The sequence below is a fragment of the Pelophylax lessonae genome (genome assembly GCF_965119305.1).
Source record: "Pelophylax lessonae genome assembly, chromosome: 7".
Lineage (NCBI taxonomy): Eukaryota > Metazoa > Chordata > Amphibia > Anura > Ranidae > Pelophylax > Pelophylax lessonae.
This window is the reverse complement of record NC_138774.1, coordinates 128,165,070-128,185,440: the sequence shown is the minus strand read 5'-3', so window position 1 is coordinate 128,185,440 and position 20,371 is coordinate 128,165,070. Positions and strand designations below refer to the sequence as shown.

At 45.7% G+C, this 20,371-nt stretch overlaps 1 protein-coding gene across 2 annotated transcripts in view; it reads left to right on the top strand.

The window, feature by feature from the left end:
• Window positions 1-4,540: 4,540 nt before the first annotated feature.
• The window catches only part of MCF2 (MCF.2 cell line derived transforming sequence), a 225,212-nt gene continuing 209,381 nt past the window's right edge, over window positions 4,541-20,371 (top strand). For both annotated transcript variants that reach the window (XM_082262980.1, XM_082262979.1), the window contains exon 1: window positions 4,541-4,690. In XM_082262980.1, the coding sequence (XP_082119106.1) occupies window positions 4,606-4,690 (85 nt within the window). In that variant the 5' untranslated portion in view covers window positions 4,541-4,605. The remainder of the gene's footprint in view (window positions 4,691-20,371) is intronic.

Here is a 20,371-nt window from a genome sequence, read left to right as displayed (position 1 = left end):
TGGAGTCTGCAAAAGACCTGAGACTGGGAAAGAGATTTGTCTTCCAACAAGACAATGATACAAAACATAAAGCAAAATCTACAATGGAATGGTTCACAAATAAACATATCCAGGTGTTAGAATGGCCAAGTCAAAGTCCAGACCTGAATCCAATCGAGAATCTGTGGAAAGAACTGAAAACTGCTGTTCACAAACGCTCTCCATCCAACCTCACTGAGCTCGAGCTGTTTTGCAAGGGGCTGAATAATTTTGCACGCCCAATTTTTCAGTTTTTTATTTGTTAACAAAGTTTGAAATATCCAATAAATTTTTTTCCACTTCATGATTGTGTCCCACTTGTTGTTGATTCTTCACAAAAAATTACAGTTTTATATCTTTATGTTTGAAGCCTGAAATGTGGCAAAAGGTCGCAAAGTTCAAGGGGGCCGAATACTTTCGCAAGGCACTGTATATATATATATGTATATATATATATATATACACACACACTGCTCAAAATAAATGAAAGGAATCAGAGTATAGCATCAAGTCAATTAAACTTCTGGGATATTGGTATGGTCAGTAAGGTAGTGGAGGAGGTTGTTAATGAGTTTCAGCTGATTTGCCATTAATTTAATAACAGGTGCACTAGATGGGCAACAATGAGACAACCCCCAAAACAGGAGGGATTTTACAGGTGGAGGCCACTGATTTTTTTTTTTTCCCTACTCATCTTTTTTGACTGTATTTCAGTAGTTTTACATTTGGCTAGGGTCAATGTCACTACTGGTCAGGGGCGTACCGAGGGGTTGGCCAGAACGGCACAAAAACATTGGCAGTGTAGCAGTGAAATACTGCTCCTCCGTTCAGCCTGCACCCCCCCTTTTCTTCACCTCGCCTTCCGCCCATCCAGCTTTAGATGTGATCGGGCCCCGCTCTGTGTTTGTACTGGAAGGTGGCTGTCCCTGCCCACCCGGCTGTTCGTGGACAAGTGCTGCTCTCGGCTGCTGAGATGAGCGGAATGCATTAGCGCGAGATGCTGTGTTGATCGGAGGTGAGGGGGAGCGTGCCCGGTGACAGGTTCACGGGGGGAGGGGGGGGGGGAAGAGTGTGTGTCTGTGGGGAGCCGGACCCGGGATGCGGTGAGGTAGGATGGAGGGTGTGTGGACCGGTATGTGTGACCGTGTGTGACTGGGGGGCGGTGTATAGAGCCCTGTCACCCCCCTTTCACTCCCCGTCACCCCCCTCTCACTCCCCGTCACCCCCCTCTCTCTCTCTCTCCCTGTTACCCCCCTCTCTCTCTCTCTCCCTGTTACCCCCCTCTCTCTCTCTCTCCCTGTCACCCCCCTCTCTCTCTCCCTGTCACCCCCCTCTCTCTCTCTCCCGTTACCCCCCTCTCTCTCTGTCACCCGCCCTCTCTGTCGTCCCCCCTTTCTCATCCCTTCGCTCTGTTACCCCCTCTCTCTGTAAACTCCCCCCCCCGTCTCTCTATCAAACTCTCTCTCCCTGGGGGGGGGGGGGGCATACAGTTCCTCGCCAAGGGCGCTGGAGACCCTAGGTACGCCTCTGCTACTGGTGGCATGAGGCGATACCTGGACCCTATAGAGAGGTTGCACAGGCAGTCCCAACTCCTCCAGGATGGCACATCAATACATGCCATTGCCAGAAGGTTTGCTGTGTCTTCCAGCACAGTCTCAAGAGCATGGAGGAGATTCCAGGAGACAGACAGTTACTCTAGGAGACCTGGACAGGGTCAAAGAAGGTCCTTAACCCATCAGCAGGACCGGTATCTGCTCCATTGTACAAGGAGGAACAGAATGAGCACTGCCAGAGCCCTACAAAATGACCTCCAGCAGGTGTGAATGTCCCTGACCAAACAGACATCATGAGAGTGGTCGGAGGGCCCGACGTCTTCTAGTGGGCCCTGCGCTCACTGCCCAGCACTGTGGAGCTCCATTGGAATTTGCCATTGAGCACCAGAATTGGCAGGTCTGCCACTGGCACCCTATGCTTTTCACAGATAAGAGCAGGTTCACCCTGAGCAAATGTGACAGACAAAGGGTCTGGAGAAGCCATGGAGAATGTTATGCTGCCTGTAACATCATTCAGCATGACCGGTTTGGTGGTGGGTCAGTGATGGTCTGGGAGAATATATCCATGGGGGGATGCACAGATCTCTGCAGGGTAGACAATGGCACCCTGACTGACAATTAGGTATCGGGATGAAATGCTTGGACCCACTGTCAAACCTTACGCTGGTGCAGTGGGTCCTGGGTTCCTCCTGGTGCACGACAATGCCAAGGCTCATGTGGCGAGAATATGCAGCCAGTTCCTGGAGGATGACGGAATTAATACCATTGAATGACCCCCATGCTTACCTGACCTAAATCCAATAGAACGCCTCTGGGACATTAGGTTTCGGTTCATCCAATGCCGCCAGGTTGCACCTCAGTCTGTTCAGGAGCTCAGTGATGCCCTGGTTCAGATATATTGAGGAAATACCCCAGGACACCATCTGTGGTCTCATTAGGAGCATGCTCCGATGTTGTCAGGCATGCATACAAGTACGTGGGGGCCACAAGCTACTGAGTACCAATTTTAGTTCTGCTGCATCATTTTTTCACTTTGATTTTGGGGGTGTCTTTGAATTCAGCCCTCTGTAGGTTGATCATTTCCATTTCCATCAAAAGATGTGGTATCTGTTCGTTCCTAACACATTACCCAGTCCATATCAGTATAGATATCCAGCATGATATTTTTCCCCATTGAGATCTGATGTGTTTGTGCACACATACACACAAGCTGTACTTTTTCTTTTATAAAAGTAAATCACATGACCTCTGTTCTCAGCTGCATATGGAGCTTAGAGAGGTGGGGATAAAGAATTTGGGGTGTGTCAGCTGGAAGCAGAGAAACAGCAGCACACTGATCTTCCTAGCAGTGGCATCGCTATGGGGATGTGGGAGGTGTAGCTCACAACTGGGTTACATCATCCCACGGGCGGTGTCTAGGCAAGGGCCCTGGGTCCCGGAGGCATGGCTTTTTCAGTCTCACTCTCGTCACTGCTGTGGCTGCCTCCTGTCGCTTCTAATACAGAAGCCTGGTGCCTGGAGAGAGACAGTCTGTGCAAGCAACTCTCGGGCCATGGCTGCTCACAAAATCCTCCCCTGCCCACCACCCAGGGTAGCTGATTGCTCATTGAGTGCTGGTGTCTTTCAGGGACCCCAGGCGTTTATTGATGAAGGGGTCTGTACTGAGGGAGGGGGTCTATACTGAAAGAGGGGGGTCTATACTGATAAAGGGGGGTCTGTACTGAGGGAGGGGGTCTATACTTAAAAAGGGGGATCTATACTGATAAAGGGGGGTCTATACTGAGGGAGGGGGTCTATACTGAAAGAGGGGGGTCTATACTGATAAAGGGGGGTCTATACTGAAAGAGGGGGGTCTATACTGATAAAGGGGGGTCTGTACTGAGGGAGGGGGTCTATACTGAAAGAGGGGGATCTATACTGATAAAGGGGGGTCTATACTGAGGGAGGGGGTCTATACTGAAAGAGGGGGGTCTATACTGATAAAGGGGGGTCTATACTGAGGGAGGGGGTCTATACTGAAAGAGGGGGGTCTATACTGATAAAGGGGGTCTGTACTGAGGGAAAGGGGTGAGACCCTGTTTTTCTGCACTGGGTGACACCAACCCTAGTGACGCCACTGCTTATTAGTGAATAGCTGTATAAGGGGTGTGTCAGCACAAGCCTGATCACTGCAGTACATGCAGGCTGTCCTCCCAAGTAGAATGCAAAGAGAAAAACTGACCATTATGCTGGATTAGATGTGCTCTCATGCCTAGTGTGGTAAGTTTGAAATAGGAAAGCGGGAAGACGGGCAGGACCACCAGGTATTTTACACACAAGGAAGCAATACAAGGACAACAGGATCGTTTTTAACATAAAAAAACAGCCACATATGTTGAGGTAACATACACTTTAAATTAATTATAGTATATCCTTCCTGTATATGTGTTTGATTTCATTTAATTGTATAGGGCCTCTGTTTTCAGAAAATATAAAAAAAATGTGCTTTCCAGCAAAAATTTACATTGTAAGGAGTGTGAAAAATTAAAAAAGTCTCAGCACATTAGAGGGGGGTTAGAGGGGTCTGTATTGTAGAATTGGTGCTGGGCTCATCATAGATGGGTGGCAGAGCTCCGCTGACAGCACGCTGCTGTCATGTGTCCAGTGTGACAGCTGTCTCCTGATTGGCTGAGGCGGAGTATTGAAGTTGTCAGTAGAGAGGAGGGAGGAGAGAGCCGGCCGGGCTCCGGGAACTCACACAATCCCCGGGCTGATGGATGGATGGATCGCTGTCGGATCTCTCCCGGGGTGATTAGCTGGAAGGTAGCGGACAACCATCGGCACATTCCCGGTGCGGGACCCTACAAGTACCGGCATTGCAGGGGCGGAGATCTGCGGTACAGTCCGGAGCTCCGCGCATTCTGCAGTCTCACTGCGCCTGGACTCTCCTCCGTACTCATCCTACAAGTGGGGCCCCTGATAGACATTCCATGGGGGCCCCTCAGCACTGACTCTGCCCCCACTTGGGGGCCCCATGCACTGACCCAGGAGCGGAATGGCATTCGTGATCACAGCTCCGGAGATGGAGAAGTATTACAGCCTGCAGCAGGCTGCCTCCCACCTGGACTCCCTGCTAGAAGGTAAGTGTGTGTGCGGGGTCTGGAGGAGGAGGATAGGGTTATGTGTGCAGGGTCCGGAGGAGGAGGATAGGGTTAGGTGTGCGGGGTCCGGAGGAGGAGGATAGGGTTAGGTGTGCGGGGTCCGGAGGAGGAGGATAGGGTTAGGTGTGCGGGGTCCGGAGGAGGAGGATAGGGTTAGGTGTGCGGGGTCCGGAGGAGGAGGATAGGGTTATGTGTGCAGGGTCTGGAGGAGGAGGATAGGGTTAGGTGTGCGGGGTCCGGAGGAGGAGGATAGGGTTAGGTGTGCGGGGTCCGGAGGAGGAGGATAGGGTTAGGTGTGCGGGGTCCGGAGGAGGAGGATAGGGTTAGGTGTGCGGGGTCCGGAGGAGGAGGATAGGGTTAGGTGTGCGGGGTCCGGAGGAGGAGGATAGGGTTAGGTGTGCGGGGTCCGGAGGAGGAGGATAGGGTTAGGTGTGCGGGGTCCGGAGGAGGAGGATAGGGTTAGGTGTGCGGGGTCCGGAGGAGGAGGATAGGGTTAGGTGTGCGGGGTCCGGAGGAGGAGGATAGGGTTAGGTGTGCAGGGTCCGGAGGAGGAGGATAGGGTTAGGTGTGCGGGGTCCGGAGGAGGAGGATAGGGTTAGGTGTGCGGGGTCCGGAGGAGGAGGATAGGGTTAGGTGTGCGGGGTCCGGAGGAGGAGGATAGGGTTAGGTGTGCGGGGTCCGGAGGAGGATGATAGGGTTAGGTGTGCGGGGTCCGGAGGAGGAGGATAGGGTTAGGTGTGCGGGGTCCGGAGGAGGAGGATAGGGTTAGGTGTGCGGGGTCCGGAGGAGGAGGATAGGGTTAGGTGTGCGGGGTCCGGAGGAGGAGGATAGGGTTAGGTGTGCGGGGTCCGGAGGAGGAGGATAGGGTTAGGTGTGCGGGGTCCGGAGGAGGAGGATAGGGTTAGGTGTGCGGGGTCCGGAGGAGGAGGATAGGGTTAGGTGTGCGGGGTCCGGAGGAGGAGGATAGGGTTAGGTGTGCGGGGTCCGGAGGAGGAGGATAGGGTTAGGTGTGCGGGGTCCGGAGGAGGAGGATAGGGTTAGGTGTGCGGGGTCCGGAGGAGGAGGATAGGGTTAGGTGTGCGGGGTCCGGAGGAGGAGGATAGGGTTAGGTGTGCGGGGTCCGGAGGAGGAGGATAGGGTTAGGTGTGCGGGGTCCGGAGGAGGAGGATAGGGTTAGGTGTGCGGGGTCCGGAGGAGGAGGATAGGGTTATGTGTGCGGGGTCCGGAGGAGGAGGATAGGGTTAGGTGTGCGGGGTCCGGAGGAGGAGGATAGGGTTAGGTGTGCGGGGTCCGGAGGAGGAGGATAGGGTTAGGTGTGCGGGGTCCGGAGGAGGAGGATAGGGTTAGGTGTGCGGGGTCCGGAGGAGGAGGATAGGGTTAGGTGTGCGGGGTCCGGAGGAGGAGGATAGGGTTAGGTGTGCGGGGTCCGGAGGAGGAGGATAGGGTTAGGTGTGCGGGGTCCGGAGGAGGAGGATAGGGTTAGGTGTGCGGGGTCCGGAGGAGGAGGATAGGGTTAGGTGTGCGGGGTCCGGAGGAGGAGGATAGGGTTAGGTGTGCGGGGTCCGGAGGAGGAGGATAGGGTTAGGTGTGCGGGGTCCGGAGGAGGAGGATAGGGTTAGGTGTGCGGGGTCCAGAGGAGGAGGATAGGGTTATGTGTGCGGGGTCCGGAGGAGGAGGATAGGGTTAGGTGTGCGGGGTCCGGAGGAGGAGGATAGGGTTAGGTGTGCGGGGTCCGGAGGAGGAGGATAGGGTTAGGTGTGCGGGGTCCGGAGGAGGAGGATAGGGTTAGGTGTGCGGGGTCCAGAGGAGGAGGATAGGGTTATGTGTGCGGGGTCTGGAGGAGGAGGATAGGGTTATGTGTGCAGGGTCTGGGGGAGGATGATGATGATGATGATGATGATGATGATGATGATGATGATTGGGTTATGTATGGAGGATAATGACTGGGTTATGTATGGAGGAGTTTGGAGGACGTTGGTTGGGTTTTGTATGGAGGATAATAGTTGGGTTTTGTATGTGGGGGGGTTAGATGATGATGATGATTTGTTTGTGTGTGCGGATGTCTGGAGGATGAAGCTTGGGTTATGTGTGCAAGTGTCAGGAGGATGGCAGGTTTTATGTAGTAGAGTCTAGAGCAGCTTATCTCAACCTCTTTACCCTGGAGGAACCCTTATAATAATTGTAAGATCTTAGGGAACCCCAGCTAAAACCAATTTATTGGGGGTCAGTGGGTCGAAATGCCTCTTACATCAATGGTCAGCGGGATAGAATACTGCCCCCCCCCCCCCATACATTAGTGCTCAAAATGCCACCCTTACAGATAGCCAAGAAATGAATTTGTGTCATACTAGCAATGATGAAGTGCCACTGGTCCTAGAACTCTGCTGGAACGATCAAATGGGAGATCAATCAGCCACAGCTCAAGGATCCTCTAAGCAACCTCTGGAGGAACCCTAAGGTCCCACAGAACCCTGGTTGCCAATGGATGGTCTTGATGCTGCTGCTGGTTGGTTTAGGACTCTTGGCACCCTGTTGGTGAGTGTGCAGCATCTACAGGTTTCCACCAACTACATACTACTTCAAGACCTTCTAGACTAAAAACTAAATAGAGGACTTACTTCCCCGCTGCCCTGGTACCCACCATGTGCCCACTGAGGCCCCTGCACAGTGCTCTGTGTTTTTATTACCTAGGTGCATTCTCTGACCAGTAAAGCAAATATTTTCCTTAGGCTGCTTATAGCAGGTAAATGGCTTATTTTCTTTCTTTTTACTCTATTTGGTTTTTCTATGCTGTCCTCCCTCTTTTTATGTTTAATCTGTTCTTGTTGTCAATTTTTTGGTATACAGTAAGTAAAGAATAGAACATATCCAAATCCCAGTGATAGTAGGAGGCATGTACAAGACAAGACAAGACAAGACAAAAAGGCTTCAAACAGGCCACTCCAGAAGTATTAGTACACTTTGTTATGTTTTTATATGTTATAATGGATCTTGCAAAGAGATATTAAATCGGATGTAAACCCCATTCATGAAATTTGACTTGGGCAAATATATCTGTAGTGTTTATGTATATCTCTCTCCAAAGCCCTAAATCCCATGTCTTCCTGATTCTGATTCTCTGTTCTCAGCATGAGAGCTTCTGAGAAGTTCCCCGACACAGGCAATAAAAGCAGCTGAAAGTGTGTGTTGGGGTGGGTACCATAGATTGGCAGAGAGCTGGTCTATTCACAGCACAGCTCTGTGCATTACTTCCTTCCGCTGCCTATGTGGATGGGGGTGTGCACTTCCGCCAATCAGCTCACACATAGTGTATGCCAAGACTACACTGCCACAACTGAAACAGGAAGAAAAAAATTCTAACACAATGTATACTTTCTAAACAGTATATAAAGCTGAAAACCGCACATATTGATTTCCTGTGCTTTACCTTTAGTCATGCTTGGCAGGGATGGTCACCATTCAGAGCACAGAACTTGGTTTATTACATCTCTCTAGGGAGCGTTCACACTAGGCGTGTTTAGCGGTGTTAATCAGCAATAATAAACACAAGAGCACATTGAGATTGTTTTCTAGGTGTCCTGATTACACCATACATGTGTTGTGTAAAACTACAGCATGCCGTCATTTTTATGTAGTCCAATGCATGTCACCACCAATACATTGTAGCTTGTTGGAACGTGCTGTGGTTGTCATGAAATAGTCACAAAAACTTTAATTTCATTTAATTCTAAAAGTACTGCACATCAGCGGCAGTGACCCCAAATCAACAATGGAATATATTGCACTTCACAAATCATTAGCAGCATTTTTTTTTTTTTTAGGCTTTTCCCCTCTGTTTTTACCTGGTGATCCGGGCAGTAATATACCTCCTGTATTAGCGAGTGCCCCTACTCTGAATGAATGAGTACAGGCACACAATTGGACAACAGCATTGCAAGTCTGGAAGGAGAGGAGGGTTAGCTATACTAGCAGATTTGGATACACCAACACATTGAAGCCAAACTCCAAAATTTCATAAGCAGTTACAGCAACAGTTTCTTTTCCCTTTTTTGGGATAAAGGCTTTACATAAATAAAAGTTGATCATTTTAAGCACCGCTGTCAGTAGTAAATTGTTTGTCTCAACACACTAAGATATATATTTAGGAAAAAAGAAGAAGAAAAAAAAAAAAGAAAGTCTAAAATAGAAAAACTAATGCAACTATTAGGTCCGGTTCACACTGATGCGATGCGGGAAGGCTGCGAACTCGCAGCCTGTTCCCGCATCGCACACGCACCCCCGGCAGTTCACACTGCCATATGCGATACGCTGGGGGTGTCAATGTAATCTTAACGACACCCCCAGTTTGATCGCATATCGCAGTGCGATCGTGCAATTCGCACAGGATCGGATCGCACAAGTGTGAACCGCTGTGCGATCCGATCCTGATGCGGCTGCAAAAATGCCTCCTGTGCGTGTTTGCTGCGGGAGCGATGCGAATTTAGCCATACAGTTTGTATGGCTAAACTCGCACCGCACAGCGATTGCATGTAATGTCGGAGCAGTGCGCTCCGACATTACATGCGAACCCCGCACACGCACAAGTGTGAACCGGGGCTAAAATCTAAGAATTAGTAAGCTGCAATATAATAAATGTTTGCTTTTGGGTTTAATGCTGCTTTAAGGTGAAATCAAATGCATATTGTTAAATTCCTTTTGAAAAGTTTCTGGATTGATAAATCACTTTTTTCTAGCCCTTTTTTTTTGGATGGTTTGTGTATATTTTCTGTGCCCTTAAATCACATGCCTAATAGAACCAGTAAATAAAACTTGCTGCGTACAGGTCACATTATGAATGTCATTAGGAGGAGTTTGCTGGTAGACATTTATGTGTGCGGAAATATAACTTGCTCCTTACTGTAAATTATTTGTTCGCGGGAAGCATTCACTCCCATTAATAAATGTGCCTATATAAATCTTCCTGCATCACAGCTAGAGCAGCATGTGATTTACATGATCTGTGCCAAAATGGATCATTCCTAAACACTTTGCGGTGTTTGTGTGACAAAGTGCATGAAAAGCACCCCTTGTTGTTGGCAATAGAATGTTTCCTGCTGAGCGCCCAATTTTTGCTATGTCACATGTAATTGCGCAGCGCTTTTTCAAACTCGATTTTTGTGCAAAAAAAAAAAATGCACTTTAATTAAATTTTAAGATATATATGTTACCCCATCACCTAGTACAGTACATAAGTGTTAGTGTCCATCATCCCAGAAGGTAAGGAAAAAAGGAAGACACCCAATGGGTGGGACTATAAATGCGACTGAACACTTAAATGAGTAAAAAACATCAAAACATTATTTTGTACATACATAAAAAAAAAAGAGAAAAATTGTGGCAAAAGAAAAAAGCAAAAGACATAACAATGTAAGATGCTAAAATTGCATGCAATCACAATTCAAACCCCAAGGGTCTCTCTGGTTCTCCTCACCATTTGTACCCTTCTATATTGAGTTTGAACTGTCATTGCATGCAATTTTAGCATATTACATTGTTATGTCTTGCTTTTTTTGTCACAATTTTCCTCTTTTTTTTTATGTATGTACAAAATAAAGTTTTGATGTTTTTTACTCATTTAAGTGTTCAGTCGCATTTATAGTCCCACCCATTGGGGGTCTTCCTTTTTTCCTTTAATTGAATTTTAGTTAACACAAGCACAATACAATGCCCAATTTTCAGGTAAAATATAAAAGCTGTCACACCGAGTAAAGAGTGCAATGTGATATGGAAATACTCGCGCCAAGGAGTGCAAAGTAGTGTCTGTGGGAAGCTGCAATGTAATCAGGTGCACTAAAAGTTAGTGATCCAAGATTGTGAACAGAAAAAAACTTACTGCGCTACCCTTTGTTCTAACTAGTGAACAGCTCTTAATATGGGTTGTTTTTGACAATGTGCAGTATGGTGAGTAAATAAATAAATAAAAAGATAAGTATGGATCACTCCAAACTCAAATATAAAGTGCAATAATGCCCATATAAAATAAATACAATAACAATATCAATATCAGAATGGTGCAACAACAGGATTTACATATATAATTTAACTTGAATGGTGACAGTCCATTTAACGTGACTAAAGTGCAAAGTGCTGGAAAAAAGTCTCTTTGTGCAGATTTCAAACGGTGGTGACTCCTGTGACCCTCTGATCACCCTCCAGTGCTCGAAGGTAAGGTATCCCACTTACCAGATATGGTGGATTCTTATGGCATACGCCAAAAAGAATCTGTAAGCGCTTGTGTGTTTCTCCTGACCTCAGATGGTCCGGTTCTGTGTTTCGCCCATAAGCACTCGGGATAAACAAGAAAAAGAAATGCTCCTCATAGTGTAGAAAGGTAACGACCTTTATTATCACTCGAACACATGTATAAAAAACACACTCTCTTCATGTAAAAACAAATCCAATAAAAGTCCTTAAAAACTGTGGTGAAAAAAACTCCAAAAACTCTTGTGCAAATATCGCAAGGAAAACCGTGATAGGTCACAGCAAAAATTGGGGTACCCGTTAGGGTAAATGGTAGATACTAATACCGCTGCTGAGCTTCCTTAGTGCCTCGCGGCACGGTATGTCAGGACGCTGTTTGATTTCCGCTGTGTTCGCCGTACCCGGAAGTGGTGTGGCGGCGTGCGGTCCAACGATAGCTCAGAGCGAGGCAGCTCTGGCCATCATCCCAGAAGGTAAGGAAAAAAGGAAGACCCCCAATGGGTGGGACTATAAATGCGACTGAACACTTAAATGAGTAAAAAACATCAAAACATTATTTTGTACATACATAAAAAAAAAAGAGAAAAATTGTGACAAAAAAAGCAAAAGACATAACAATGTAACATGCTAAAATTGCATGCAATGACAATTCAAACCCCAAGGGTCTCTACGGTTCTCCTCACCATTTGTACCCTTCTATATTGAGTTTGAACTGTCATTGCATGCAGTTTTAGCATATTACATTGTTATGTCTTTTGCTTTTTTTGTCACAATTTTTCTCTTTTTTTTTATGTATGTACAAAATAAAGTTTTGATGTTTTTTACTCATTTAAGTGTTCAGTCGCATTTATAGTCCCACCCATTGGGGGTCTTCCTTTTTTCCTTTAATTGAATTTTAGTTAACACAAGCACAATACAATGCCCAATTTTCAGGTAAAATATAAAAGCTGTCACACGGAGTAAAGAGATACCCAACATGTCACACTTTACTTGTGAAGCAGCGCCAAACTAATACTTTGTCTCCATAGGCGATGCTTTAAAAGCTTTTACAGATTACCAGTTTAGAGTTACAGTGGAGGTCTGGTGCTAGAAGTATTGCTCTCATTGAGATGTTCGTGGCGATACCTCACTTGTGGGGCAATCACTGTTTACATATGCGTATGGGACCTAAAAATGTTTTTAATTTCTTTATTTTCCAAAAATTCGCCATGCCTCTTATTAAATACCTTGGACTGTCTACTTTACAAAAAGGGCTAATTTGGGGGATATTTGTACTGTCCTAACATTTTCAGGCCTCAAGAAATGAGATAGTCCGTCAGTATATCAGGATTGATCAATTTTCAGATATATACCAGAGATTGTGGACTCTAAAGGCCCGTACACACGTACCGATCGTCGGCATACAAACGTCGGCGGACGAAAGATCTGCCGATTGTACGCTTGTTAGTATGGTGCCTCCGACAGCTGTCTGCGCACATTCTGCGGACAAGAGTCTTTCTTGCAAGCATTTAAATTTTTGTATGCCGACACCAGAACGGACGATTGTTCGCCAGTCAGTACAGAATTCTGCCGACAGACCGCAGATTTGCAAGACTGGGCATGCTCAGAAAAGAAAAAACACAGGGAAAGTTAACCATTACATGACATCACTTCTGCAGTCGGCTGTAGTCGGCGGACAAAATTCTTGGGCAGTCTTTGCACTTTTCAACAGACACCGACATCCCGGGGAGAAAAGACGAACGTTTGTATGCCGACGATCGGTACGTGTGTACGGGGCTTAACTTTCCTACAGACTAAATAATACAGAGATTTGGGTTATTTTTTACCAAAGAAATGTAGCAGAAATCGGTTTGGCCTAAATGTAATTTGTTGCAAAATTTTATAACAAAGAAAGAAAAATGTTTATTCTTCAAAATTGTCTGTCTTTTTTCAATTATTTAGCATGCAATAAAAAAAAAAAAAAAAAAAAAAAAACAGTGATGATTAAATACCACCAAAAGAAAGCTCTGGTTGTCTGAGCAAAATGTTAAATATTTAATTTGGGTACAGTGTGGCATGACCGTGCAATTGTCATTTGAAGTGCGACAGCGCTGAAAGCTGAAAATTGGCCTGGGCAGGAAGGGGGTTAAAGTGCCCAGTATTGAAGTGGTATTCGCATTACTACAGTCTTCCGGGTCCTGGCCACCTTTCACAGATTGCTTTGTATACAAGACATTCTCTGATTGGACAAGGTGAAGGTCATGGCATCCAAGCCCCTCTTCATCATAGGAACACCTGTATTTGTTACCAATTCTGCTGCTACTACCACCGACCCCCAATGATCTACTAATGTGAAACAGTGTGCATCAGCCAAGGCTTCCAGCAGCCCATGTGCCAGGCTGTAGACCAGGCATGTCCAACCTGCAGCCCATGTGCCAGGCTGTAGACCAGGCATGTCCAACCTGCAGCCCATGTGCCAGGCTGTAGACTGTGTCCCTGATCATAAATAAAGTCCATAATAAGTTGCAGGTAACTAATAGTGGTTCTGCATTAACAAGCAAGTGGAAATGTTATAGAAGAAGACTTAGGACTGTATCTATTTTTATTGTGGTCTCTTATGCCTGGGCTTGCTTTTCCGTTCTTCCCAATACCATTGTTAGCTTTGGCTAATGGCTTATCTTTTGCTTACACACATTGACCTATCAATAGAAATCCCTTAGAGTGAATGTTCTCTGAGCTGTGCTAAAGCTTCACTCCCCATTCATTTTCCCTGACGGCCGCCCAAGACCAGACAGAGGCATTTTCCATTTCAGATTAGTCTTGGACATTCATAAAAAGAAATTGGTGCCCTTGATTTAGAATTGAAGTGCGTTGGCATAGGTTGATCAGTAAGATGCATATAATGCTCTTGAAGAATGCAAAGAAAATATGAAATTATTTCTTTTACCAGACATGCTAAAATCTGGGGTCAAGAAGCAAGGAGGAAAAAGTTTGTGACCCTGTAATCTACTTAATGCAAATCATTGTAGACTAAGTGATGACCTACCTTCTGATACGATACTGTAGACCCTTACAATTCCTATTAATATGTTGAACTTTGCGACCTTTTGCCACATTTCAGGCTTCAAACATAAAGATATAAAACTGTAATTTTTTGTGAAGAATCAACAAGTGGGACAAAATCATGAAGTGGAACGAAATTTATTGGATATTTCAAACTTTGTTAACAAATAAAAAACTGAAAAATTGGGCGTGCAAAATTATTCAGCCCTTTTACTTTCAGTGCAGCAAACTCTCTCCAGAAGTTCAGTGAGGATCTCTGAATGATCCAATGTTGACCTAAATGACTAATGATGATAAATAGAATCCACCTGTGTGTAATCAAGTCTCTGTATAAATGCACCTGCACTGTGATAGTCTCAGAGGTCCGTTTAAAGCGCAGAGAGCATCATGAAGAACAAGGAACACACCAGACAGGTCCGAGATACTGTTGTGGAGAAGTTTAAAGCCGGATTTGGATACAAAAAGATTTCCCAAGTAGCACTGTGCAAGCGATAATATTGAAATGGAAAGAGTATCAGACCACTGCAAATCTACGAAGACCTGGCCGTCCCTCTAAACTTTCAGCTCATACAAGGAGAAGACAGATCAGAGATTCAGCCAAGAGGCCCATGATCACTCTGGATGAACTGCAGAGATCTACAGCTGAGGTAGGAGACTCTGTCCATAGGACAACAATCAGTCGTATACTGCACAAATCTGGCCTTTATGGAAGAGTGGCAAGAAGAAAGCCATTTCTTAAAGATATCCATAAAAAGTGTGGTTTAAAGTTTTCCACAAGCCACCTGGGAGACACACCAAACATGTTGAAGAAGGTGCTCTGGTCAGATGAAACCAAAAATCGAACTTTTTGGCAACAATGCAAAACGTTATGTTTGGCATAAAAAGCAACACAGCTCATCACCCTGAACACACCATCTCAACTGTCAAACATGGTGGTGGCAGCATCATGATTTGGGCCTGCTTTTCTTCAGCAGGGACAGGGAAGATGGTTAAAATTGATGGGAAGATGGATGGAGCCAAATACAGGACCATTCTGGAAGAAAACCTGATGGAGTCTGCAAAAGACCTGAGACTGGGAGGGAGATTTGTCTTCCAACAAGACAATGATCCAAAACATAAAGCAAAATCTACAATGGAATGTTCACAAATAAACATATCCAGGTGTTAGAATGGCCAAGCCAAAGTCCAGACCTGAATCCAATCGAGAATCTGTGGAAAGAACTGAAAACTGCTGTTCACAAACACTCTCCATCCAACCTCACTGAGCTCGAGCTGTTTTGCAAGGAGGAATGGGCAAAAATTTCAGTCTCTCGATGTGCAAAACTGATAGAGACATACCCCAAGCGACTTACAGCTGTAATCGCAGCAAAAGGTGGCGCTACAAAGTATTAACTTAAGGGGGCTGAATAATTTTGCACGCCCAATTTTTCAGTTTTTTATTTGCTAAAAAAGTTTGAAATATCCAATAAATTTCGTTCCACTTCATGATTGTGTCCCACTTGTTGTTGATTCTTCACAAAAAAATTACAGTTTTATATCTTTATGTTTGAAGCCTGAAATGTGGCAAAAGGTCGAAAAGTTCAATGGGGCCGAATACTTTTGCAAAGCATTATATGTGTGTGTGTGTGTGTGTGTGTGTGTGTGTGTGTGTGTGTGTGTGTATATATATATATATATATATATATATATATATATGCCATAATTTGTTGAAGTATAACTTTCCTACAGACTAAATAAAACACTGCTCAAAAAAATTAAAGGAGCACTTTTTAATCATAGTATAGCATCAAGTCAATTAAACTCCTTGGATAGCGGTCTGGTCAGTTAAGTAGCAGAAGGGAGTTGTTTCAGCTGCTTTGGAGTTATTGCAATTAACAGGTGCACTAGATGGGCAACAAATAGACAATCTCCAAAGCAGGAATGATTTTACAGGTGGAGGCCACAGCCATTTTTTTCCCTACTCATTTTTTCCTGAATGTTTTTCATTAGTTTTGCATTTGGCTTTGGTCAGTGTCACTACTGGACCCTATAGAGGTTGCACAGGCAGTCCAACTCCTGCAAGATGGCACATCAATATGTGCCATTGCCAGAAGGTTTGCCATGTCTCCCAGCACAATTTCAAGAGCATAGAAGAGATTCCAGGAGACAGGCAGTTACTCTAGGAGAGCTGGACAGGGACGTAGAAGGTCCTTATCCCATCAGCAGGACCGGTATCTGCTGCTTTGTGCAAGGAGGAACAGGATGAGCACTACCAGAGCCCTAGAAAATTACCTCCAGCAGGCCACTGGTGTGAATGTTTCTGACCAAGCAATCAGAAACAGACTTCATGAGGGTGGCCTGAGGGCCCAATATCCTCCAGTGGGCCCTGTGCTCACTGCCCGGCACGTGGAGCTCGATTGGCATTTGCCACTGGACACCAGCATTGGCAGGTCCACCATTGGCGCCCTGTGCTTTTCATATGAGAGCAGATTCACCCTGAGCACATGTGATAGACATGAAAGGGTGTGAAGAAGCCATGGACAACATTATGCTGCCTATAACATAGTTCAACATGACCTGTTTGGTGGTGGGTCAGTGGTGGTCTGGGCATCCATGGAGGGTTGCACAGACCTCTACAGGCTAGGCCAACCTTTTTCAACCAGGGTGCCTTCTGGGTTCTTCAGGGGTGCCTTTACAAAATGCCTAAAACTTGCCCCAAATTGTCCAAAAACTGTCAACAAGTGGGTAGATGAGGTCTGCCTTTTTTGTTAAAGCGACAAGTTTTTATTGTGCAGCACTAGAACCTTGGGCACTGTGTGGGCCATATGAACCAATGACATTATAGGTTGATAAGGTGGGTGTCAGGTGCCTGAGGACACTCTAGTTTGCCCCTCCTCTGCTCCTCTTTTTCGGCACTCTGGTCAAGTTAGCTAATCGAGGGAGAGAAACAGAGAGAAGAGAAACACTAAATACTAGTCAGTATCAGCTTCCAAAGATGTATTTGCTTTTAAAAAATAAATCACCTCGAATGTTGAATTTCCGATGTGCGTGCATGCGTGTGTGCTGGGAATGTACGAATATTAGTTTAGTTTTAAAAATTTTAGAATGGGGTGCCCTGAGAAAAAAATTAAAGGGTGCCTTGAGTGAAAAAAGGTTGGGAAACCCTGGGCTAGATAATGAAACCCTGACTGGCATTAGGTATTGGGATGAAATCCTTGGACCCATTGTCAGACCCTACGTTGGTGCAGTGGGTGCTGGGTTCCTCCTGTCCTGGTGCACAACAGTACCTAGTCTATATCAGTATAGATATCTAGCATGATATTTTTCCCCATTGAGATCTGATGTGTTTTCAAAGTGTTCCTTTAATTTATTTGAGCAGTATATACACTGATTTGGGTTATTTTCACCAAATAAATGTAGCAGAATACATTTTGGCCTAAATTTATGGAAAAAGATTATTTAGGCTCCATCACACTAGTTCTTTAAAACTGCCTGTAAAACGCTTTTGCTGTGCTTTTGAGGCGTTTGCGGCGCGGTTTTTAAAGGACATGTGAGCCAGATCATGTGACCAAATCGGCAGAAAAATAGGCAAGTGTTACACAGGTTATTATGCATGGTGTTAGGAGGGAATGGTTTTAGGATTAGTTAGGTTTACCCAGAATTTTATTTTAGGTTTTCTCAAATTTGACTGCAAAAGTGGAGATCCACTGATATGGGGTGTACAGAGGAGGTCACAGAATTAAAATATGCTTTAGCTGGAGTTTTTATTACGCTGCTTGCCTAATACAAGGATATTTTCCTGTATTTTTCGGTGGTGCAGTCAGCCTTTTACTTTTGTACCTGTTTATTACTTTGGCAGAAATGAGCAGACCTTGGCACCTGCTGTCTGCAAAGCAATGATTTGCATTGGCTCATCTGCAACTTACTGTGTATTATCTTTTCTCTCAAGTTACTGTACTTCTCCTATGTGTCTTTATACACAGGAGAAGGGATTAAAGGCCAACGTTCACCTTTACAGAAAAAACAATAAAATGCACAAGTTTTTTGGGGAAAAAAAAATGTGCATTTATTATTTTTCCTGCAGGAGCCTGGAAAGCAATGCACCCGCAAACAAAAGATCATGGGGGCAATGTGGGCCTGTAATTCTTTGAAAGCCTAAGGACAGGTCAGTGGACTAAAAGAGCGCTCATCAGTGCCCCCGCAGTCCATTGAAACTACAAGTCTGTCTGTTGTAGTGGAAGATGGTAGTCGTAGTTTATTCATTCACTGGTATCTATGAATGAATGAATGAATGAATGAATAATGCGGCTGTGTGGCCACACAGCCATGGTGTTTTTAACCACTTCACGCAAAATCATACTGTACCTGTACGTCATTTTGTTGAAGTATTTGTAATGCCTGCAGCTAGAGGCTTTACCCTTTTACCATTTTTCTTTAGAGCTGGAGTCGGCTTTTATGTGAGAACCACAGATGCGGCTAAACAGCAGCTCGGCCATTATTACAAGCGGTGGGAGGGGACGCCCCCCCCACCACCACCTTCTGCAGTTCCGTCTGGGTCTCCCATTCCACCAAGAGACCCGAGCAACCAGTTGGTACATCCGCCAGCTGGTCATAGACCCAAATCAAGCCAGATTGGGCTTTGATCAGGTTTCCATTGTAGTAACCAGAAGCGCCATCACCTCCGGCTTACTCTGCAAAAATGATATATAAAGTTTGGGGGTTCTAAGTAATTTTCTAGCAAAAGATACTGATTTTAACTTGTAAACAAGTGTCAGAAATAGGCTTGGTCTTGAAGTGGTTAAAACATGACAGCGGTTGCGTGGAGAAGAACCCCCACCCACTGTCACAGGGAAGGGAAGGAGCTGGGGCATGTTACATGTTCCACCCTAAATTAAACCTGTTCCAAATGTGAACCTATCCTTTAAAACTCTGTTCAAACTTTTGTGATGTGGGAAAGAGTACATTAAAGCATGCGATACCATAACACGTAGCAGTGCATGTCTCCTGCACTGGTGTGATGTGGTGCCATTCATTCTGAATAGAACCCCAATGCACTTAGCTGATGGACATACCTTGCAGCACAGTGCAACAGGCAGCAGGGCACTAATTGCTGGCCATATATATGTACGTGTCGGTTTTCTGGGTCGTTGAGGTGCATCACCAGCCCATTCATCTTGCAAAAGCTACCTTAATATCAGAGGCGTAACTACAGGGGTTGCAATTGCAACCGGGCCCCATGCGGCTCCCCTGTACACCTGGATAGGAGGGAGGGGGGGGGGGCGGGGGCAGAATGTAGAGAAATCACCGTCCTCCTTTTATGTTCCTGCTGTAGCTGCAGGAGGAAAATGGAGGAGATTGGTTCCTCAGTATGCCGCCCCTGCCACTCCTCCTATCCAGTTCACTTGTGTTCTGCTGTCTCTGGGACCCTTGTGCTCCCCTGGTCTCCCCCCCCCCCCCCACTGAGCTCCCTCCTCGGCTTCTGCAGATGATGTGTCACAATAGAGAACCAGGATGGGGTCAGTAAATATGTAATTTATCAGCTCCTTCCTTTTCTGAATGGACAGAGTCATAGTCAGTGACATTGTATAAAAAATAAAATAAAATGATAAAAAATAATACAATGAAAGTACCAAATAATAAAAACTACTGACACCAGTGGGTGAACTTCCAGGATTGCAAAGGTCTCACTTGCGACCGGGCTCTGGCATTCCACCACCGTGGGGAGGCCCCCAAGATGGCAGGAAGGGGGCCCATTGCAGAACTGTCCCGCAATGAGAGTAAAGGGCCCCAGGATCAGTGGGAAGAGCCCCAGGCTTGAAGGGAAGGGCCCCGGCTAGGGGTCTGGGGGGCCGTTCATGATTTCTTACACCGGGGCCCTGAAGGTTCTAGTTACACCTCTGCTTAATATAGTACATGTTAGTGAAACCCAGCCCAGTGAAGTGTAAACCTAGCATTATGTTGGCCATACACACCAATAAAGGGTTGATTTATTTTCGGTCAGTCTCTTCCAATAGAGAGAATCTATTTATAGCCTGCAACCCATTAGACTGATATACCACAGCTGGGAAATGGATTTTGGTCAATAGTTAAGATAGGATTATAAATTCATAAATTATCGATCAGATCTCAAATGTCCACCACGTAATTTCATAATTGAATCAAATATGATCGTATTCATGAATAGGAGTATCTTGGTGCTGCCAGACGATGCAAAACAGTTGATAATTCGTCACCTTGGTCAATAGCCTCAGTTTGATCAAATCTGCTTTAAATTGAGTTTAAAATTGATTGGATGGTAAATCAAAGTGTGTATGGGCACTATTAGAGCATTAGCACGTGTATTATCACAACAGCCCACATCGCAAATGTGTGTATGGACACTATTCGAGCATTAGCACA